Source organism: Cervus canadensis, chromosome X, assembly GCF_019320065.1.
Source record: "Cervus canadensis isolate Bull #8, Minnesota chromosome X, ASM1932006v1, whole genome shotgun sequence".
In the NCBI taxonomy this organism is placed as follows: Eukaryota; Metazoa; Chordata; class Mammalia; order Artiodactyla; family Cervidae; genus Cervus; species Cervus canadensis.
The window spans coordinates 129141665-129161838 of record NC_057419.1 but is presented as its reverse complement, the minus strand read 5'-3'; the positions used below and the strand labels follow the sequence as shown (position 1 = coordinate 129161838).

At 43.7% G+C, this 20174-nt stretch overlaps 1 protein-coding gene and 1 non-coding gene across 2 annotated transcripts in view; one reads left to right on the top strand and one right to left on the bottom strand.

Annotated features, from left to right (window-relative positions):
• Nucleotides 1–19072, bottom strand: part of SLC25A43 (solute carrier family 25 member 43) — a 41657-nt gene extending 22585 nt beyond the window's left edge. Inside the window, exons 1-3 of the mRNA XM_043459299.1 lie at nt 18694–19072; nt 10997–11238; nt 5610–5782 (exon numbers count right to left, since the gene is read on the bottom strand). Coding sequence (XP_043315234.1) covers nt 5610–5782; nt 10997–11238; nt 18694–18968 — 690 coding nt within the window. The 5' untranslated portion in view covers nt 18969–19072. The remainder of the gene's footprint in view (nt 1–5609; nt 5783–10996; nt 11239–18693) is intronic.
• Nucleotides 13295–13367, top strand: TRNAY-GUA. The gene has a single exon. It is a non-coding gene; the product is annotated as a tRNA-Tyr (tRNA).
• Nucleotides 19073–20174: the final 1102 nt, after the last annotated feature.

The window sequence follows — 20174 nt, the reverse complement described above, 5'->3', positions numbered from 1 at the left end:
TCTCTTAAGCGGCAGGAGGAAGTGAACTAGCAACTAGCGATAGTTTTTTCCTTCTCTATACAAATTTAAAAGGAGGTTTCTCCTTTTAAATGTGAGGGTGGGATATTTCAAAAGAACAGCATGTATACTATCTATGGTGAAACAGATCACCAGCCCAGGTGGGATGCATGAGACAAGTGCTCCGGCCTGGTGCACTGGGAAGACCCAGAGGAATCGGGTGGAGAGGGAGGTGGGAGGGGGGATCGGGATTGGGAATACATGTAAATCCATGGCTGATTCATATCAATGTATGACAAAACCCACTGAAAAAAAAAAAAAAGGAGGTTTCTCTTAAAATACTGTGTTGCCATAATGACACCTGGTTTCACCTGAAGCTAACTATTCTCAAACCTTGAGTTAACCAATAGTTTTCTTATGGAAATGCTTGTCTTAAGCTATGTTAATGTGCTATGCATTTACCCCAGACTCTTATCTTCTGCCAAACGGCTCAGAACGTACTTGACAAACCAGTATGTTAAACTCAGATATTGTTCCCCTAATCTATGTAAACGAAACTATTTGTATGGTAATCTGCCCTTCTACAAGATTCAAGTCAATCATTTTATGGCCTGGGATGAATCATCTGGTGCCAAGATTATCCCAAAATGCAATTTATGGATGAGGGGCCTGGTGCCATTCTGAGTTTTAAGACATTTCTTTCTTTTCATTAACAGACTGCTAGTGACTATATAACATCCAGCTGAAGACTAGCAGGGGGTGCTCTTTCTGCCCCCTTCTGATGCCTATGTCAGAAGCTGTCTCTATCTCCTTTATACTTTAATAAAACTTTATTACACAAAAGCTCTGAGCACTCCAGCCTCGTCTCTGGCCCCGGATTGAATTTGTCTCCTCTGGAGGCCAAGAATTCTGGCGTCTTATCGTTCAGCAACAACCTTTCAAGATCGGCATCTGAAGTAGGGGGCAGTCTTGTGGGACTGAGCCCTTAACCCAAGGAATCTGATGCTGTCTCTGAGAGTGTCTGAATTGAGTAGAATTGTAGGACTCCCATGTGCCACTGGAGACTTGCTTGGTATGCGGGAAAAAGACCCACACACTGGAGTTGGTCCTAGAATCTAACCCCTTTTCACTGACTACCCCAAACCCTGGGTTTCCCAGGTGGTACTAGTGGTAAAGAATCTGCACACTGATGCAGGAGACACGAGAGACATGGGTTCAATCCCTGGGTCAGGAAGATTTCCTGGAGAAGGGAATGGCACCCCACTCTAGTATTCTTGCCTGGATAATTCCATGGACAGAGGAGCCTAGAGGGCTACAGTCCATGGGGTCTCAAAGAATCAGACACGACTGAGTGACTGAGCACACACATCCTAACCTCTAGGTCCTGGGTTTGGGAAGGCTTGCTCTAGGGACGAAGTGAGGTCACGAAACCTTGAACTCTGCATAAGGAACACTAAATTGTAAGAGGTTCCAGAAAGTGCTGGGTAGATGCCTCTGGCTTTACTATTTCAAAAAGTGATCCTCAAAGCATGGAAGCCAGTGATATAAGCAGCCTTAGTCTCATCCATCTTTTGATGGCCAACCAGTGAGAGCCCATTTTCACTCCTGACAGGAAAAGAAATTCTGAGGGCCAGGATATTAAAAAATGAGTAAAAAGCTTGTAGTATACCATACTTCTTTCCCACTCAGCTTCACCCTGGATTTTTTAAAGAAGCTATCTTTTTTAGAAAGACCATACTTTGGCCACCTGATGTGAAGAACGGACTCATTGGAAAAGACCCCGATGCTGGGAAAGATTGAAGGCAGGAGGAGAAGGGGACGACAGAGGATGAGATGGTTGGATGGCATCACTGACTCAATGGACATGAGTCTGAGCAAGCTCCAGGAGTTGGTGATGGACAGGGAAGCCTGGTGTGCTGCTGTTCATGGGGCTGCAAAGAGTCAGACATGACTGAGTGACTGAACTGAGCTGAATAATTATCATATGAAGAAATCAATTTTTCTAAGAATTGACCATATGAAGTTGCCCTTTGGGTATGTCAAAAAAGGCTGTTGGCAGTGTCATATGGTTCAGTGTAAAAACAGAAGACTGAAACTAAAGGGGAGACATACTGTATTCCTCAATAAAGACAGAATATTTTATGTAAATTATTCCAAGTATGTAAGTTTAACATAAATCCAGTCATAATCACAAGGTAGTTCTAAAGTTCATCAGAAACAACAAATGACTGAGAATAATCAAGGGAAGGTTGAAGAGTGTTGAGTGGGTAGATGCCTTGCCAGACATTAAAAACTATTATAAAGCTTTAGGAATTGAAATAGTGTGGCACTGGCATGAGGACAGGCTGACAAATCTACAGTTCAGGATACACAGCCCTGAGACAGACCCTAAAACATATATATATCTAGGATGGGCTAAAAGTCACAGAACAAAGTAGTGGGGAAAAGAGATGATTTCAAAAATGGTGCTTAAACAATTGGTACATTATTTTTGTTTTTAAAGTCAGGTGATTACCTCACATCACATCACAAATAAATTCTAAATACATTAAAGTGATAAGTGTAACAATTACAATAAAAATATTTAAAGAAATATATCAGTGAATAGTCATATGATTGTGGGATGGGGTAGGTCTTTTACACAGAAGAGCAAAGTTAAAAACCCCAGAATAGTAACATGTATATATAATTGCATAAAAATTATAAAATATGTACAATAACAGCATAAATGGCATTAGAAGCCAAATGTCAAATGCATGCAGTAAACGACAAAGGGTTAATATCTTTAACATAAAGACTTCTTACCAATTAGTGAAACAAAAAAGCTAAATAGCCTAGAAAAATAGGCAATGGGTACAAACGGAAAATTGACAAAGAAATACTAATGACAAATTGATATATGAAAAACATGCAATTTGCTTGTAATCAGTGAAATTCAAATTAAAGCAACATGACAACATTTTTCAGCTATCAGGTTCACAAGGATTCAGAAAGTGAAATCACCCTACTCACTGCTGTTGCAGGCATCAACTAACAAGCCTTTCTGGGGTGCAAACTTCATTAAGACCTTAGACTTATTTTTATTTTGTGGCCTGTATTTCTAGGAATACAGCTGAACAGTGTCATTATAGATGTGAAAAAAATACAAGGGCTTTCACTGCAGTATTATTGTACTGAAGAATTAGAAACAGCCTAAACAATTAAACATGGAGAAATTGTTATTTATGGTACGATGGAAGCAGAGATTGAAATTATACTGCCACAAACCAAGGCACACTTAGGGCTACCAGAAGCTGAGAGAGACAAGGAAGATTCCTCTCCTAGAGCCTTCAAAAGGGCCATGGCCCTGCCAACATCTTGGTAGTAAACTTCTAGGCTCCAAAACTTTAAGAGAATAAATCTGTTTTTTAAAAAATTATGGCACACCCAAAAGAAGCTGTGCTACATATATATACATATACATATATATAATGGAATATTACTCAGCCATAAAAAGGAATGAATTTGAGTCAGTGGTACTGAGATGGATGAACCTAGAGCCTGTCCTACAGAGTGAAGTAAGTCAAAAAGGGAAAAACAAATATTGTATATTAAAGCATATACATGGAATCTAGGAAAATGGTACTGATGAACCCAACTGCAGGGAAGGAATGAAGATACAGATGTAAAGAGCAGACTTATGGACACAGCAGGGGAAGGAGAGGGTGGGACGAATTGAGAAAGTAGCACTGACATGTACACGATCATGTGTAAGATAGCCAGCTAGTGGGAAGCTGCTGTGTAATACAGGGAGCCCAGCCTGGCGCTCTGTGATGACTTAAAAGGTGCAGGATGTGGGGGGAGGCTCAAGACAGAGGGGATATATATATATATATATTTATGATTCATTCACGATGTTGTACAGCAGAAACCAACACAACATTGTAAAGCAATTATCCTCTAGTTAAAAAATATTAAAACGGAAAATAATTATGGCATATCCAAATGGTAGAATATTATGTGATAACTAGAAAAGATGTTCTTAATACTTGATGGCCTGAGGCAATATCCATTATATAATAAGTGATAAAAGCAGATAATTTTTCATTTATTATATAATTTTTACATACAGTAGGAATGCAATTTTATGAAAAAATAACTTTCCATATACATATATATTTATATTTATGCATACACATCTGCATATACATATGAACGCACAGAAGTAAAACTATTAATCACTATAACACATGGCTATTGGGCTTATAGGTAATTCTTTTCTTTGTCACGCTTTTCTGTATTTCCCAAGTTTTCTATAATGTATGTGCATTCCTTTTTTTTTTTTATTGTGGTAAAACACACAAAACAGAAAATTTGACCATTTTAACCATTTTGAAGCGTATGTATTACATTATTCTTAAAATGAGGGATAACAGTTTTTATCAATAAGCATACACTAGGCAGGTTCTCAGCTTGCATCGACATGACAATTACAATAATGTGACAATTTCAAAAATTTGTTTGGACAAAGGACAGGAAAGGAACACAATCCAGAGAGATGAAAAGTTTGATGGACTGGAGCAGCAGAATTGGGTGTAACTGTGATGTGTGTTGTCCTGAAGGCAGCTTTTCTTTATAGGTTGAGATAAATACTTTCAGGCTTTTTGGTGCTGAGGAAAGTGAGGCCTGGCTCAGCCAAAAAAGGCACATGGAGAAGCTGGGGGCCACTGAGACAATAGAAGAAGTTATAGACATGAGGAAAAACAAATTCAGCCGGGGCTGATCATTTAAAATTGGATTCAACTGGCCCCAAATGAATATCTGAGCAGCTCTTCAGGATACATCAACTGTATAAATCCAGATTTGCCCAGAAAAGTCCAGGAATGCAGGTAAGACTTTTGATGTAGTCTGAGGGGAGGTTAGCAGAGAAGAAGCATGGTTCAGGGCAGATGTGAAGCCCCATTTGGTTTTGAGTTCACCCCCCAACTGTGTGAACCTGCCTTTAATCCTCATCCTTACTTGGACCACTCTGATTTTTCTTCGATCAGAATTGGCTGATTCTAGGCTCAGTTCCTCACTATGAGACCTTGACTATCAGGCTTTTGCCTCTGTGGTTTGTAGAGAAACTGAGTTTTCCTAGGTCACAATTAGGAAAATGCAGGGTCAAGCCCGCTAAGACACCGACTCATTTCATATGCAGTTACTTCCTCAGCAGGGGAATCAGGGACTACTGGCCCCTCGTTAGTGACAGTTCCTGGCTTAGTTTGGTTCTTTCCAGGCTGTTTTGCTGAAGTAAGGACAGGCTGTTAAGGCCAGAGTGATCTGTCCTCACTGTGGAAGCCACCTTGATGTAACGGGCAGTGGCAGCTATGAAGTGAGGGAAGAAAAGTGGGCCTCACCTATAGTCTACTTCTCTGTAGACCTAAGAGAGCAGAGGGTGGGAATGGGGAGGCGGCATGGGTTCATGCCCATTGCCCTGAAGTTACAGCAGAAATGCCACGGAGTGGGGCTCTGCAGAGGGTTTGTATGAGCAGTCATGAGCATTTTGGATCCTGGTCTTGCTCAGTCTGTGTTCTTTGCTGTTGTTACCCACCCACAAACAAGGCAAGGTCCCCCCAAACACAACTCCTCACCTGCATCTTCCTCTTCACCGTGTCAAAGGGGAAGGAGAGGGTCTGGGTCACTGCGGCAGCCAGGCAGACATTGGCAAAGTTCTGGAGGAGAGAGAACCGATCTCGGGGTCCATTCCAGATTTTCTCCAGGTTCATGTAAACTAGAAGGGAGCCGGCAGAGAAAGGGAGAGCACCTGAAAAACAAGGCCAGGGAGGCTGTGATGGCTCAGGAGACACTGGTTTGAGAACATAAATGCCAGTAGGGAACCCTAGGGAAAGCAACAGGACCAGCCCTGGGCTTGTGAAAAATCACTCCAATGGAAGCAGCAGGCACTTTCTTGGGTAATGGTCACGTGGTATATTTTGATCGGGTTTGTGTCATTGATCACAATGCATCAAATGATTCCCTGAAGGTTTGTGTATTCTATGTCCATTTCACTTTTAAAAGAATCATAAACAAATATCGAACTCTAGTTAATAATATGCATGCTGAAAGGTTGAGGGGTGAAGTGTATTGATGTTTGCAATTTACATGAAAATCATCAAAAAATACATGACTGATGAATGGCTAGGGGGATGGATAGATAAATGATAAACCGAAATATTCATTGAAGGACCTGGTATATGCTGGGTATATGGGTGTTTCCAATTCTTTTTAAAAAAATTTATTTTATTTATGTATAGTTGATTTATAATGTTGTGTTAGCTTCTGATGTACAGCAAAGTCATTCAGTTATACAGTCTTCTCATATTTATTTCCATTATCGTTTATTACAGGATATTGAATACAGTTTCCTGTGCTATACAGTGAAAGTGAAGTCACTCAGTCATGTCCAACTTTTTGCGACCCCATGGACTGTGACCCACCAGGCCCCTCTGTCCATGGAATTTTTCAGGCAAGAATACTGGAGTGGGTTGCCATTTCCTTTTGTTTACCCAGGGTATTTCCAATTCTCTTAACATTTTGGGGTGTTTCAAATTAAAAAAAAATAGTGTTGGGAAAAAAATCACTCCTATAAAAAAAATTAGTGGGAGGTACTTAATCAAGCTTTGGAGTTTAGTGGGTACTGATCTCCAGCTGAGAAGGTAACTTCTGTGAAAACTGAAGAGTGAGATCGTAGTAGTGAGGGAGGGAGGTTACTTGACCTTGCTTCTGGGAATGACGTGGCCATATCAGGGCCCAGTGGGCACCCTGCACTGTGTGGCAGCCTCACCTTTCTTTAAAAAAAAAAAAAAAACTTATATTGGAGTAGAGTTGATTTACAATGTTGTGTTAGCTTCTGCTGTACAGCAAAGTAAATCAGTTATACATATACAACTCTTCCTTAGACTCTTTTTCCATATAGGACATTACAGAGTACTAAGTAGAGTTCCCTGTGCTATCCAGTAGGTCCTTATTAGTTATCTTTTTTTTTAACTTTTTATTTTGTATTGGGGTATAGCTGATTAACGATGTGGTAATTTCAGGTGATCAATGAAGGGACTTGACCATACATATATATGTATCCATTCTCCACCAAACTCCCCTCCCACCCAGCAGCCTCACCTTTCTAGGAAAAGATGGTGAGCAAGTAGTGCAGTAGTTGGCACTTTGAAGCTTCCAGAAAATTTTGGACCAATCTGATGTTTACACAGGGACTAAATTTCTCCCTTAAGATGAGATTTAAAAGAGGAGCTAACACTAGTCGGGCTGCTCATCTTTAGAAAAATGTAGTATTTTTCAAATTATTTTTCCTTTTTAATTTTTTTCCATTTATTTTTATTAGTAGAAAAATGTAGTATTGTTTAATAAAAACAAAAATGACATACCAACACTATATTTTCATTCAGAAAACATGCAGCTAATGCTATGTGATGGGCCCTTTGCCAGGTGCCAGGAATACAAAGAGGAGTGAGCAGGCTAATTCCTGGAGATGCTCACCATCTAGTGGGAGAGACAGACAGATAATGAATCATAGTAGGGGGGCTAGGAGGGCTATACAAAGTGCTTTAGGTACACAAGGATCAGAGGGATCCATTTTGCCTGAGGGAATCAAGAAGGACTTCACAGAAGAAAGAACTTTTCAACTGGGTCTTCAGGAATGAACAGGAGTTCATCAGACACTGACAGAGCAAGCAGAGGGAACAGCATATACAGAGAGTGGTATTTCCAAGAAATGCCAGTATTTCTGGATGGCCAAAACAGGAGTGAAGGTAGAATGTGGCAGGAGATGAGGTAGGGATTGGCCAGCAGGGCCAGGTCTGAAGGTGCTAGTATGCCAGAAGGAATCTGGGTTTTCCCCTGTAGCTCACAGGAGTCAATGAAGGCTTTTAAGGAGGGCAGTGGGAAGAGGTTGATGAAATGATTAACTTGCACTTAGAAAGCTCACCACACCCCTGGCAGCAAGGTACAGGGTGGACTGGGGCAGGAGAGACCCAGGACTGGGACCAGGTAGGAGCCTCTCATGTCAGGAAAAATGATGAGAGTGTGACCTGGGACAGAGAAGATGAGGATGGAGAAGGGGCAGACTTGAGAGTTTTAAAAGGTGAAATTGACAGCACTTGCAGCTGAAGTGGGCATGGGGTGAGAGGAGTCAAAGTTGAGATTATACGTTTCTTCTGGCTTAGGCCACTGGGTGAAAGAAAGGCAGTCTCATTCACAGGGACACAGGAAGGGAGCAGGTATGCAACTAATGAGGACATCAGGTTTAGTCCTGACTGATGTATCAAGGGATTATCAGGTGGGGGTGTCCAATTGCAGGCATTCATACTACCACTGAGAGTTGGTGGTAGTCAGTGGCTAAGAGAGAGGGCTCTGGGGTTGTATTGCTAGATCTTCTGCTTTCTATCTATGTGGTCTTGGGCAAGTTGCTTAGCTTCCCTAAGCATCTATATCACCTGTAAAATGTGGCTTAAATGAGGAGCTGTATGCAAAACGTTTAGGACAGTGCCTGGCACACAAGAGCAATAGATGTTAGTCACTGTCATTATAGAGATGAGATTGGGAGTCATTAGAGCATAATGATGTTTGTTTAAGCCACTAACTTAGAGGAGGCCACCCAGGGAGGGAATGAAGAGTGAGAAGAAAACTCAGAAAGGAACCGGGGAATAGCGACAGGTAGAGGGCTGGCAGCATCAGATGAGCCAGACAAGAAAGAGCCAAAGAGAGGTAGGAAAAGACATCTAGAGACAGTGGGGTCCCAGAAGACAGGTTTCTAGAATAAAGGGTGATGGATCTCATCAAATACTGCAACAAAGGTCAGATAAAAGGCAAAAGTCTACTGGATTGGCAACTGGGGGTCCTGGTAACTTGTGCAGGTGTAGCCCTGGCAAAGGTTCCGAAGATCATAGAAGCTACAGTTGCTACCCTGGTTGTGCTCAAAAATGTATGGATGTACTCGGAGACTCCTTCCTGCAGTCATATGGGGAGTGTGTGGGACTCTTTTCCTATCAACTGGTGCTGAGCCACCTGCAGGCTGTCCTACTCCCTCCCAGGCCAAAGTTAGGAAGCGGGTGTATGGCTATGGAACAGAACAAAGCTAATCAACTCTATATTGAATCCATATGACCTTGAACTCAAGAGATCATTCTGTCGTTTTTGAAGCAGAAGATATTAAGAAGAGGTGGCAAGAATACACAGAATTATACAAAAAAGATCTTTATGACCCAGATAATCACAATGGTGTGATCACGCACCTAGAGCCAGACATCCTGGAATGTGAAGTCAAGTGGGCCTTAGAAAGCATCACTACGAACAAAGCTAGTGGAGGTGATGGAATTCCAGTTGAGCTATTTCAAATCCTAAAAGAGGATGCTATGAAAGTGCTACCCTCAATATATCAGCAAATTTGGGAAACGCAGCAGTGGCCACAAGACTGGTAAACATCAGTTTTCATTCCAATCCCAAAGAAAGGCAATGCTAAAGAATGCTCAAACTACCACACAATTGCACTCATCTCACACGCTAGTAAAGTATGCTCAAAATTCTCCAAGCCAGGCTTCAATAGTACATGAACCATGAACTTCCAGATGTTCAAGCTGGTTTTATTTTTTTAATTTTTTTCAAGCTGGTTTTATAAAAGGTAGAGGAACCAGAGATCAAATTGTCAACATCTGTTGAATTATGTAAAAAGCAAGTGAGTTCCAGAAAAGCATATATTTCTGCTTTATTGACTATGCCAAAGCCTTTGACTGTGTGGATCACAACAAACTGTGGAAAATTCTGAAAGAGATGGGAATACCAGACCACCTGACCTGCCTCTTGAGAAATCTGTATGCAGGTCAGGAAGCAACAGTTAGAACTGGACATGGAACAACAGACTGGGTCCAAATAGGGAAAGGAGTATGTCAAGGCTGTCTATTGTCACCCTGCCTATTTAACTTATATGCAGAGTACATCATGAGAAACATTGGGCTGGATGAAGCACAAGCTGGAATCAAGATTTCCAGGAGAAATATCAATAACCTCAGATATGCAGATGATACCATCCTTAAGGCAGAAAGTGAAGAAGAACTAAAGAGCCTCTTGATGAAAGTGAAAGAGGAGAGTGAAAAAATTGGCTTAAAGCTCAACATGCAGAAAACTAAGATCACGGCATCTGGTCCCATCACTTCATGGCAAATAGATGGGGAAACAGTGGAAACAGTGACTGACTTTATTTTTTTGGACTCAAAATCACTACAGATGGTGACTGCAGCCATGAAATTAAAAGACGCTTGATCCCTGGAAGAAAATTACAACCAACTTAAAAAGCATATTAAAAAGCAGAGACATTACTTTGCTGACAAAGGTCCATCTAGTCAAAGCTATGGTTTTTCTAGTCGTTATGGATGGATGTGAGAGTTGGACTATAAAGAAAGCTAAGCACTGAAGAATTGATGCTTTTGTATTGTGGTGTTGGGGAAGACTCTTGAGAGTCCCTCGAACTGCAAGGAGATCCAACTAGTCCATCCTAAAGGAAATCAGTCCTGAATATTCATTGGAAGGACTGATGTTGAAGCTGAAATGCCAATACTTTGGTCATCTGATGGGAAGAACTGACTCATTGGAAAAGACCCTGATGCTGGGAAAGATTGAAGGAGGGAGGAGAAGGGGATGACAGAGGATGAGATGGTTGGATGGCATCACCGACTCAATGGACATGAGTTTGAATAGACTCCGGGAGTTGGTGATGGACAGGGAGGCCTGGCATGCTGCAGTCCATGGGGTCACAAAGAGCTGGACACGACTGAGTGACTGAACTGAACTGAATGGACCTTGAACTCAGTTAAATGGATTTAACGGGTTACAAAGATATACAATACATTCATATATATCCCTTGAACTCAGTAAAGTGGATTTCACTGGTTATCAACAAAGATATACAAATCATTTGTATAGATCCAAGAACACAGCCTTTTCTTGGACAAGGTGACAAGTTCCATCTTACCTAAAACAGTAAGGGAAACCCCTCGATAAAGGGCCAGGAATCCTTCCTGTTGATAAATAGTAGAAAATGCATGGAGGATCCCTCTGTAGGATGGTTCCAGCATGTTCTGCACAATTAACCGGGTTTTGATGAGGTCTGTAGGATATGTCACAATGGTGGAAACCATCCCTGCGAGACTCCCAGCCATGATGGAGCTCCACTGGGAAATATGGCCCAGGTCATCCGTGAACAGCACGACAAACCTGGGAGAAAACAGGGAGAAAGGCCCAAGGGAATCAGCTATGGATTGTGTTGGAGTGTTCAATGCTACTGATTGCAACATTTCCCCACGTTTGGAAATGCTTTACGAAGCAAAAATTACTATACTAATGTATTAAGATAAATGAGTAACACATTCAATTCTACTATATTTATATAATTCTACTTAGCTCTAAGGAAGAGATACCTAACCTTCTTATTTCTATCTACCCTAAGTCCATCCACTTCATCCTAAGCATTTTCCCCTTTTATTTGCATAACTGTCAACCCTGGCTTGCCTGTGGGGTGTAAAAGAACAGAAGTACTCGATAAATACTGAACTGGAATGTGCTCCTTTGATTCGGTTGCAACTTCAATGAAATTGCTTGAAACAATGACTTTAAGCATTCCCAGTAATTGAGGTTTTTTTGTTTTTGGCTGCCTCAGGCAGCATGTGGGATATTAGTTCCTCAACCAAGGGTTGAACCCGCGCCCCCTGCACTAGAAGCTCAGAATCTTAACCACTGGACCACCAGGGAAGTCCCTTGAGTTTTAAAAATATATTGGTTTAATAACGGCTGAGTAATATCCCATGGTGTAAATGTAGAGAAGATGCATGACCCCACCAACTATCAGAGAAATTAATAAAAACAGTAACAAGATACCATTTCTCATCCAGCAGACTGGCAAAGATGAAAAAGTCTGATAGCATCAAGTGATGGTGAGAAAGTATGGAAACAGGAATGCTCACCCACTGCTGGGAGAGGTGTACATTGGCAGGTCACTTTGCAGTATCTAGTACAATTGGAAGAAAGCCTACTTTCATCCCAGCAATTCCATTTCTCAGTGCATATCCTAGAGAAACTCTTGTACATATGAAGACATAAGATGTACTTAGAGACTCCTTCCTGCAGTAAGATGGGGAGTGTGTGGGACTGTCTTCCTGTCAGCTGGGTGAGAAATGGTATTTTGTTACTGTTTTTATTTGCTATTTCTCTGACAACGGGGTCATGCATCTTCTCTTACAATTATTAAAACAATATATTTTAAAAACTCAAGGGATTTCCCTGGTGGTGCAGTGGTTAAGATTCTGAGCTTCCAATGCAGGGGACACAGGTTCAACCCCTGGCTGGGGACACTTATTATTAACACATTGTTTGTAAGTGAAATTGAATAATCTAAAGTCCATTGGTATAGGAATGGATAAATTGTGGAAGTCATATAATGATACCATAAATTAATGCAGTTGGAACTGTGTATTTACATGGATAAATCATAAAAGCATAAAGTTAAGTGAAAAAAGCAAGTTGCAGAATGACCTATAGTGTATGGTAACTATCTATGGTCATTTCTCTGTATCCACAGGTTTCAGAAACCCCAACAGGTACCAACATCTGTGGATGCTCAAGTCCCTCACATAAAATGGTGTATTATTTGCCTGAACTGAACTGAACTGAATACTTTAAGTCAGGGGCTTCCCTAGTGGCTCAAACGGTAAAGAGTCTGCCTGCAAAGCAGGAGACTCAGGTTTCATCCCTGGGATAGGAAGATACCCTGGAGAAGGGAATGGCAACCCACTCCAGTATCCTTAACTGGAGAATCCCATGGGCAGAGGAGCCTGGCAGGCTACAGTCCACGGAGTCACAAAGAGTTGGACACAACTGAAGCAACTTATCAGGTACACAGGCATACTTTAAATCATCTCTAGATTACTTATAATACTGAATACAGTGTAAATGCTATGTAAAAAGTTGCTGGGGCATGGCAAATTCAAGTTTTGCTTTTTGGAACTTTCTGGAATTTTTCCCCCCAAATACAGTATTTCCAACCTGTGGTTGGTTGAATCCGTGGATGCAAAACCTGAAGATACAGAGGGCTGACTACATTTAAATCAAGAAACACATCTACAAAACCATATTTTAAAGTAATTATGAATAGATATAGACATGTAAAAAAAGTATGAAATAGACCCCCAAGAAGGTGGAGAGCAGATGGGACTGGAAAAGAGAATGAAGGGGACTTCACCATTATCTGTAATATTTTATTTCTTGTACTAGGTCTTCCCTGGTGTCTCAATTGGTAAAGAGTCTGCCTGTAATGCAGGAGACCCAGGTTCAATCCCTGGGTCAGGAAGATACCCTGGAGAAGAAAATGGCAACCAACTCCAGTATTCTTGCCTGGAGAATCCCATGGACAGAAGAGCCTGGTGGGCTACAGTTCATGGGGTCACAATTAGCTTAAAAGATACTTCAAGTATTTTTTTTTAATTTCTTGTATCTTTTAAGCTAATTCTCTTTTATGCTGTCAATTCTGCACTGTGGGTATATGAGTGTTTGCTAGACCATTCTTTGTGTTTCGCTGCAGTTTCACAATTTAGTCCCAAATGGTTTTGGGTGGACTTTTCTATAGGCAAACTAGAAAGCCACTCTGTTACAATCCCTCTTTCTGGAAGCAGTACATACCCAGTCATGAGGGCCTACGTTGGCAGAAATTGTTCTAAGAGGACTTTTACATGGTGCATGTTCCCGGGCCAGGAAGCAAAGGAATTTTATTCATTCTTGGGAACTGTGGAGAAAATAAACGAGGGCTTGGAAACCAGGAAAAGTAAGATTTTCTGTCAGAGAGTGGGTAGGGGGAGCGGGAGAGGTATAACAAGAATCTGAATAAAAGGAAGGTGAACAGAGCTAGCTAATAGTATTGTATCTCTTTAAAAATGTGAGCATCCTGAATACTTTGGCTTCCAAAGCTCCAGCAAAGATGTGTATTTCCTGCTTTTTCAGTTTGGCAGCAGGCCAGGGCCTCCTGACTGACGAATAAGTGTTCAGGTGAAACCACTGAGAGAGTTCTAGATTAGCTCCTTTGCTCCCAAGCAAATACTTATCTATTAAAAACATCTCCTTCAAGCTGTAGGAAAGTCTGGACTTCATTTTGTCAGCCTCAATAGCCATTTGAGTGAACCAGCACGACCTTTTAAAGATACGGGTAAACCAAGTTGGTTCTCCCTAGTAGGCCGTCTGCCTTGGTTTCACTGCCTGCACCCTTTTGAGTCCTTCCTCCCTCCTCTCTCCCCGGCCAGTCGAGTTAGAGGGGAACCTTAGCAGAGGGATGGGAGACAGAGGAAGTGGAAATGCTTGGCTAGAGGGGTGGTCTGCAGCAAGCTGGAACAATCTAGAAGAAGGAGGAGTTTGAAGGCCAAAAGAAACACCATTCATTCTCATTGCCTTCCCCTTCTTCTCCATCCCAGAGCACTCGTGCATGCATTCATTCCCCAGTCACTTAATAACATCGCACACTGTGCAAGCTTTCAGCATAAGATCATGAGAGTTCAAGGGATCTACCAGAGAGATGTCTGATAGGGGCGGCCCGAGAGAAATGAGGGTCTCTGAATGATTTGATGAACTAGGAAGAACCACCCTGCCTTCTGTCAGTTTGCTTTATAAAGAGGGTCTCGCTAACAAATACACAAAATCAAAAAGAAGAACCAAGGAAAGCCCTTTTTCTCAGACTCTTACTATACAGAGGCGAAGACTACAGATCGTTCCTCTTACAGAGTCAAAGCAGGGCAACCCTGATAGGCCATCAGTGACGTCATCTGAATCCCCACATCTTAAGTGCTTGTCTGATTGGCTGGGGCAGCAGTGTTCCCCTTTCTGCTCTTCCTTGCACTCCCACACACTGCACAGAAGCTTTTCCAGTGAGACTGGATAAGCTGATGAACGGCAGTAACCCCTTCATTTCAGGCACACGGAGATTACACACACCCTTGATGTATGTAGTTAGAACTGCTAACACTTCAACCTAACACAAGTTGGCAGCTAAACACAAGCTCGTGAATTGGTTACACAATAAGGAAATGGTGTTGGTGATGAACAATTTCAGAGTTTCAGGGACCCAAAACGATGCTTATACAGCTAGACAAACAGCTGTAGCATAAAGTTGGGTGAGAGCCATCCATTGTGTTAGGTTTTATTTGTTTAGTACAAGGACCTAGCTCCTCCCAGACTCTACTGAGTGGATTCTTTTCATTGTAAATCCAAGTAAGGAGATATGTCATCATTACAATGTTAAGCAGAGCACTGGACTAAGCAGAAGACCTGGTTTCAAGCTCCAGCTCTGCCATTAATTGTGTTTGTGGACAAGTCACTGAACTACTGCATTTTCTTTTTTTAAATTTTTCATTTATTTAATTTTGACTGTGCTGGGTCTTCGTTGCTGTGTGGGCTTTTCCTGAGTTGCAGCGAGTGGGGGCTACTCTCCAGCTGTGGTACATGGCCTTCTCATTTCGGTAGCTTCTCACTGCAGAGCACAGGCGCTAGAACTCCCAGGCTCTAGAGCACAGGTTCAATAGTTGTGGCATGTGGGACCTTCCTGGACTAGGGATCAAACCTGTGTCTCCTGCATTGGCAGGTGGAATCCTTACAACTGAGCCACCAGGGAAGCCCCAAACCACTGCATTTTCTGAACATTCTGTATGTTTATGCTTTTTATTCAAACCCACAAGCAACTAACTGTTTTGCAAATTCATGGTCAGGAGGTAGAGATTAATCAGTATAATGATGGACCCAAGGTATTTTCTTAATGTAGGAAGTCTGGCATCATGATTGATCAACCACTTTGCTGCCTATCACTGAAATATTTCCTTTTGATTTTCAGAAAGAAACTAACCTTTCAGGAAAACATTATTAGCAAACCTAGCCTGATTAGCTATCTGTTCTTCCTCTCCCACATATCTCCTTTTCTCTATTCCCACTGTCATCAGTTCATTTCAGATGCCCCTTAGCCACCACATGGACTAGTACAACCTGTTCCTAAATGGTCCTGCTACCCCCCAGCCTTCTTCCTCTTTAGCTGTCCTCTGCAGCTACCAGGTGACAATTCCTGTTGAATTGCTTTAATCACAGCACTCCATCAAAAATCCCCCCCAGTTACCCTTGTATTCCAAGTAAAGTCCAAACTCCCTAATCTGCCCCTCCAAGATCTCATTCCAACCTGCTTTTCTGGTTGGATTTTCCATTACAGCCAGAGACACACCTTATGCTCCAGTCATGCCGCATGCCTTCCCACCGCTGTGCCTTTGCTTATGGCATTACCTGCAATATTTTTCTCCCCATCTTTGCCAGAAAACTCCTACTCATTCTCCAAAGATCAAACTCGGATGGTTTTTCTCCACTGAGACATCTTCACATCTCCTCCCTCATCAGAGCTCTGTGAATTTCTATAGCACTTTATCCTCGGCAGTCACATGCTATGGACACACTAGTTTTATTCTATTGCTCTGGAAGCTCTGGGACACAGGGACCATGCCCCTTTCATCCTTGCATTGTCCCCTGCATCATGCATACAGTGGGCACCTAATGAATGCTGACAGAAAGGCAGTATGAAGTAATAGGGCATGGGTATTAGAGTCGGAAAGCCAGGTGGTGGAATTCAGCTCTGTCACTGATGGGTGGTGTGGCCATTCTGAGCCCAACAGTGCATCTGTAAAGTGGGTATACTTCCTGCCCTGTGGACAGCACAGAGGAGGAGACAGGTGTTGTAAATATCCAACGATTTACACACACACACACACAAATTTTCAACGATTTACACACACACACACACACACAAATATCCAATGATTTACACACACACACACACACGAAATGGTAACTAGGTAGAGGTAATGGATGTTAATTAGCTTGATTGTGGCAATCATTTCACAATATATACATATATCAAAGCATCAACTTGTACACCTTAAACATAGATAATTTTTTATGTCAATGATATCTCAAAAAAGGTCTTAAAAATCCAATGATATGCAGTCATCCCTCTGTATCCATGGGTTTCAGAACTAACTGCAGATTGAAAATATTCAGAAAAAAATTCCAGGAAGTTCCAAAAAAGCAAACCTTGAAGTTGCTGCACAGTAGCAACAATTTACATAGCATTTACATTAAATTTACAACTATTTCCATAGTATTTACATTGTATCAAGTAGTATAAGCAACCTAGAGATGATTTAAAGTATCCAGGAGGATTGTGCAGGTTACATGCAAATACTACTCCATTTCATAGAAGAGACTCGAGCATCTGGGGCGGGGTGAGGTGGGGGGTGGGGGTGGGGGGAGTTGGGGGGTGGAGGTTATCCTGAAACCAATCCCCTCCCGGATATGGAGGGATGTCTGTATATATTGGAGAGGGTTAGCAGCAAAGCCACAGTACTTAAACCAGCCTTTGAAGTTCTGCTTCCCTCCCCTTGGTACACATTCCAGAGGAGGAGCTCCATACTTTGTGGACAATACAGTAAAGTGGGGAGAAATTGAATCATTAAAACTCAGAGGAGAAATGTTTACAGACTGCCGGCCAGATGTTGCTGAGGGCAAGGGGGCTGGGGAGGAAAGAGAGCCTTGACAGAAATGCCCCATCTCACTACTCTCCTGTCCCAGAGTAAGAGAGGCAACGCTATTCCCAGGCATAAGTGAAATGAGCGCTGGCCTCGAGGAATCAGTGATAAGGAAGATTCCATTGGGCTTGTCAGTTGTCGGATCAGACTTCCAGCTCCAGCTTCCCTGAGCCAAAGGCAAAATCCTTCGACTGTCAGTCTGCAAGGCAGACCTACAGTGGTCAAGACTATGGACTGTGTTTCTCTAATTCTGAGCCAAGGCCAGGCTTCAGAGTTGGCTGCTGTTCCCAGTGAATGGGGAACCCGGGACCATCCCCCCAACTACAGAAACATCTTCTCTACCTGAAACCCCATCCCTACCACTTCATTCTTTTAGGCTGTGTTTCCAGTTAATATGCAAATATCTCTGGGTTCTTGAGGAAGCTTTAAGAGTCATCAGGCTAATTTATATCTTTAGAAGTTTTTCTAAAAAGCAGCTGTTTTTGTGGGAGGTGTTAAAAGGAGGCCAGTGAGCAGTGAGGGTGGGGCAGCCTCTGTAGGACCCCAAAGGCCAGTTTCTTGGGGGAGAGGGTGGGGAGCCGAACTCCACGGCCTTTTGGTGGCAGTGGATTGGGCCCTCTGTCCCTACCAAGTACTGTCTTCTGGGGGTTCTGGTCACACAGACACTCTTCCATACACGTGTCTTCAGGGGTCTCTCTCCCAAGCCAGCCAAGGCAAAATTTCCAATTTGGTGGACAGTGGGAAGGGGGTTAGGAGCCATCTATCCGGAGATTTCTTCACTCTTTCCCCTCACATCTCCTTTCGCCCTCTTCCGCCTCCTCGCCCGTCCAGCCCTGTCAGCCTCTCTGGGCCAGAGCTGCGTCCACCTCAAACTGCAGAAATCCCCGGAAAAGGTGAAGAAGAAAAGGTGGGGACTGCACTTTGGCAGTCGCCTTCTGGCCCAAGGGGCTCCCGCGAGATCCGGAAGGGGGCGGGGGCGCACCGCCGGCCGGATCCCCAGCACCCGGCGGCGTCGGGCCGCGGGATACCCGGCGGCGGCCCCCGGGCCCCGGCCCCGCCCACGCCCGGCTCTTACTTGCGGTAGGCGGCTAGCTGGACGGCGCTGCAGGGGAAGAGGCGCAGGCAGGCCACCGCGTTCCCCTTCCACAGGGCGCGGGGCCCCTCGACCCGCCACACGCGGAGCCCCGCGGCCCACGGCCCCCGGGCGCGGCCGCGCACGACGCCGACCTGGGCCAGTACGGTGGCGAGCTCCAGCGGCGCGGTGAGGCTGAGGCTGAGCGCCCCCGCCAGCCCGGCGCAGAGCAGCCGCTGGCTGCCCGTCAGCCGGCCGTCCCGCCGCCAAGTCGCCATCGCGCGTCCGCGGCCCGAGCCCCGGGCGCCCGGCCGATCGCGTGGCTCGGGCCTGGGGCTCCCGGGCTCCGGCGCAGGGGGCGGGCCAGGCTCCGCCCGGCGTAGGGCGGACCCGCGGACCGGACGGGAAGCCGGTCCGCGGCCGGGGCCGGGCCCGAGCGGGCCTCGGGCCGGGGCGGGGTTGAGGAGGCTGGTCCGGGGTTGAGGCCTTGGCCGCGCCGGTTTAGTGTCTGATTTTCGGCCAAGACGTTTCTGTTTGCAGTTGAGAAACACTCACCGCGTTCTTTCAAGGCCTAGGCCGCTCTATTTGTGTTCTGAATATTCAGAGCCGCCCCCCCCCCCCGCCACATTTACACCCTTTCTCCCTTTCCAAGTTCCACCTTGCCCCCTTCCTTCTCTCGCCTCTGTTCTCATTCTGCGACCTCTTTTTTTCTGCCCCTAGGAAAAGCTTTACAGATTTCTCAGGGCAGAAGGGAAAAACCTTCTATAACATACACACGATATCCAACACTTGACAAGTATCAGGCTTTTCGTACATTGTCTTGTTTAATCCTCAAAACAGTCCTTAGTAGGTGTGTCCCCATTTAGTACTGTCAATTCGAGAGGCCGTAGGTACGGTACTTAGAGCTTCGACTCCAACCTGCGTTAGCATCTGAGCCCTGCAGTTTACCAGCTGTGTGACCTTGTGGAAGTCACTCAACCTCTCTGTGCCTCACTTGCTTCATGTATAGTTTTTTTCCTCTAGGGGTTGTTGTAAGTAGTAAATGAAAAATGATACAGGTAAGCACTACAGATGTGTTAACTATGATTAGATGTTGTTTTTACAGAAGAGGAAACCAAGACAGAGAGATTCACTTGTTCTAGGCACACAGTGGCTAAACGCCATCTGGATTCAGGTCTCTTTTGTGATAACATTCCCTAACAGCTACACTAAACGTCCACTGGGACAGCAGAGTGTCTCTCGAGTAGAGACATCTTGGGTGGTTTTGTGAGCTAAGGGGACCACAGGGGCAAAGAAGACTTAGCAGTCAGTTACTTGGCCAGAGTGTAAGAAGGATTTTGATAAGTTTTTAAAAATTCAAAATTTCTCCCTGGTTTCTCTTCTTACAAAGCCGTTTCAGTAATAATAATGGAAAGGTAGTCCAGCAGTCTGTTAGTACAAGACATCCCAGTTGCTTTTAGGCTTGTATTGTTATTTTCTACATT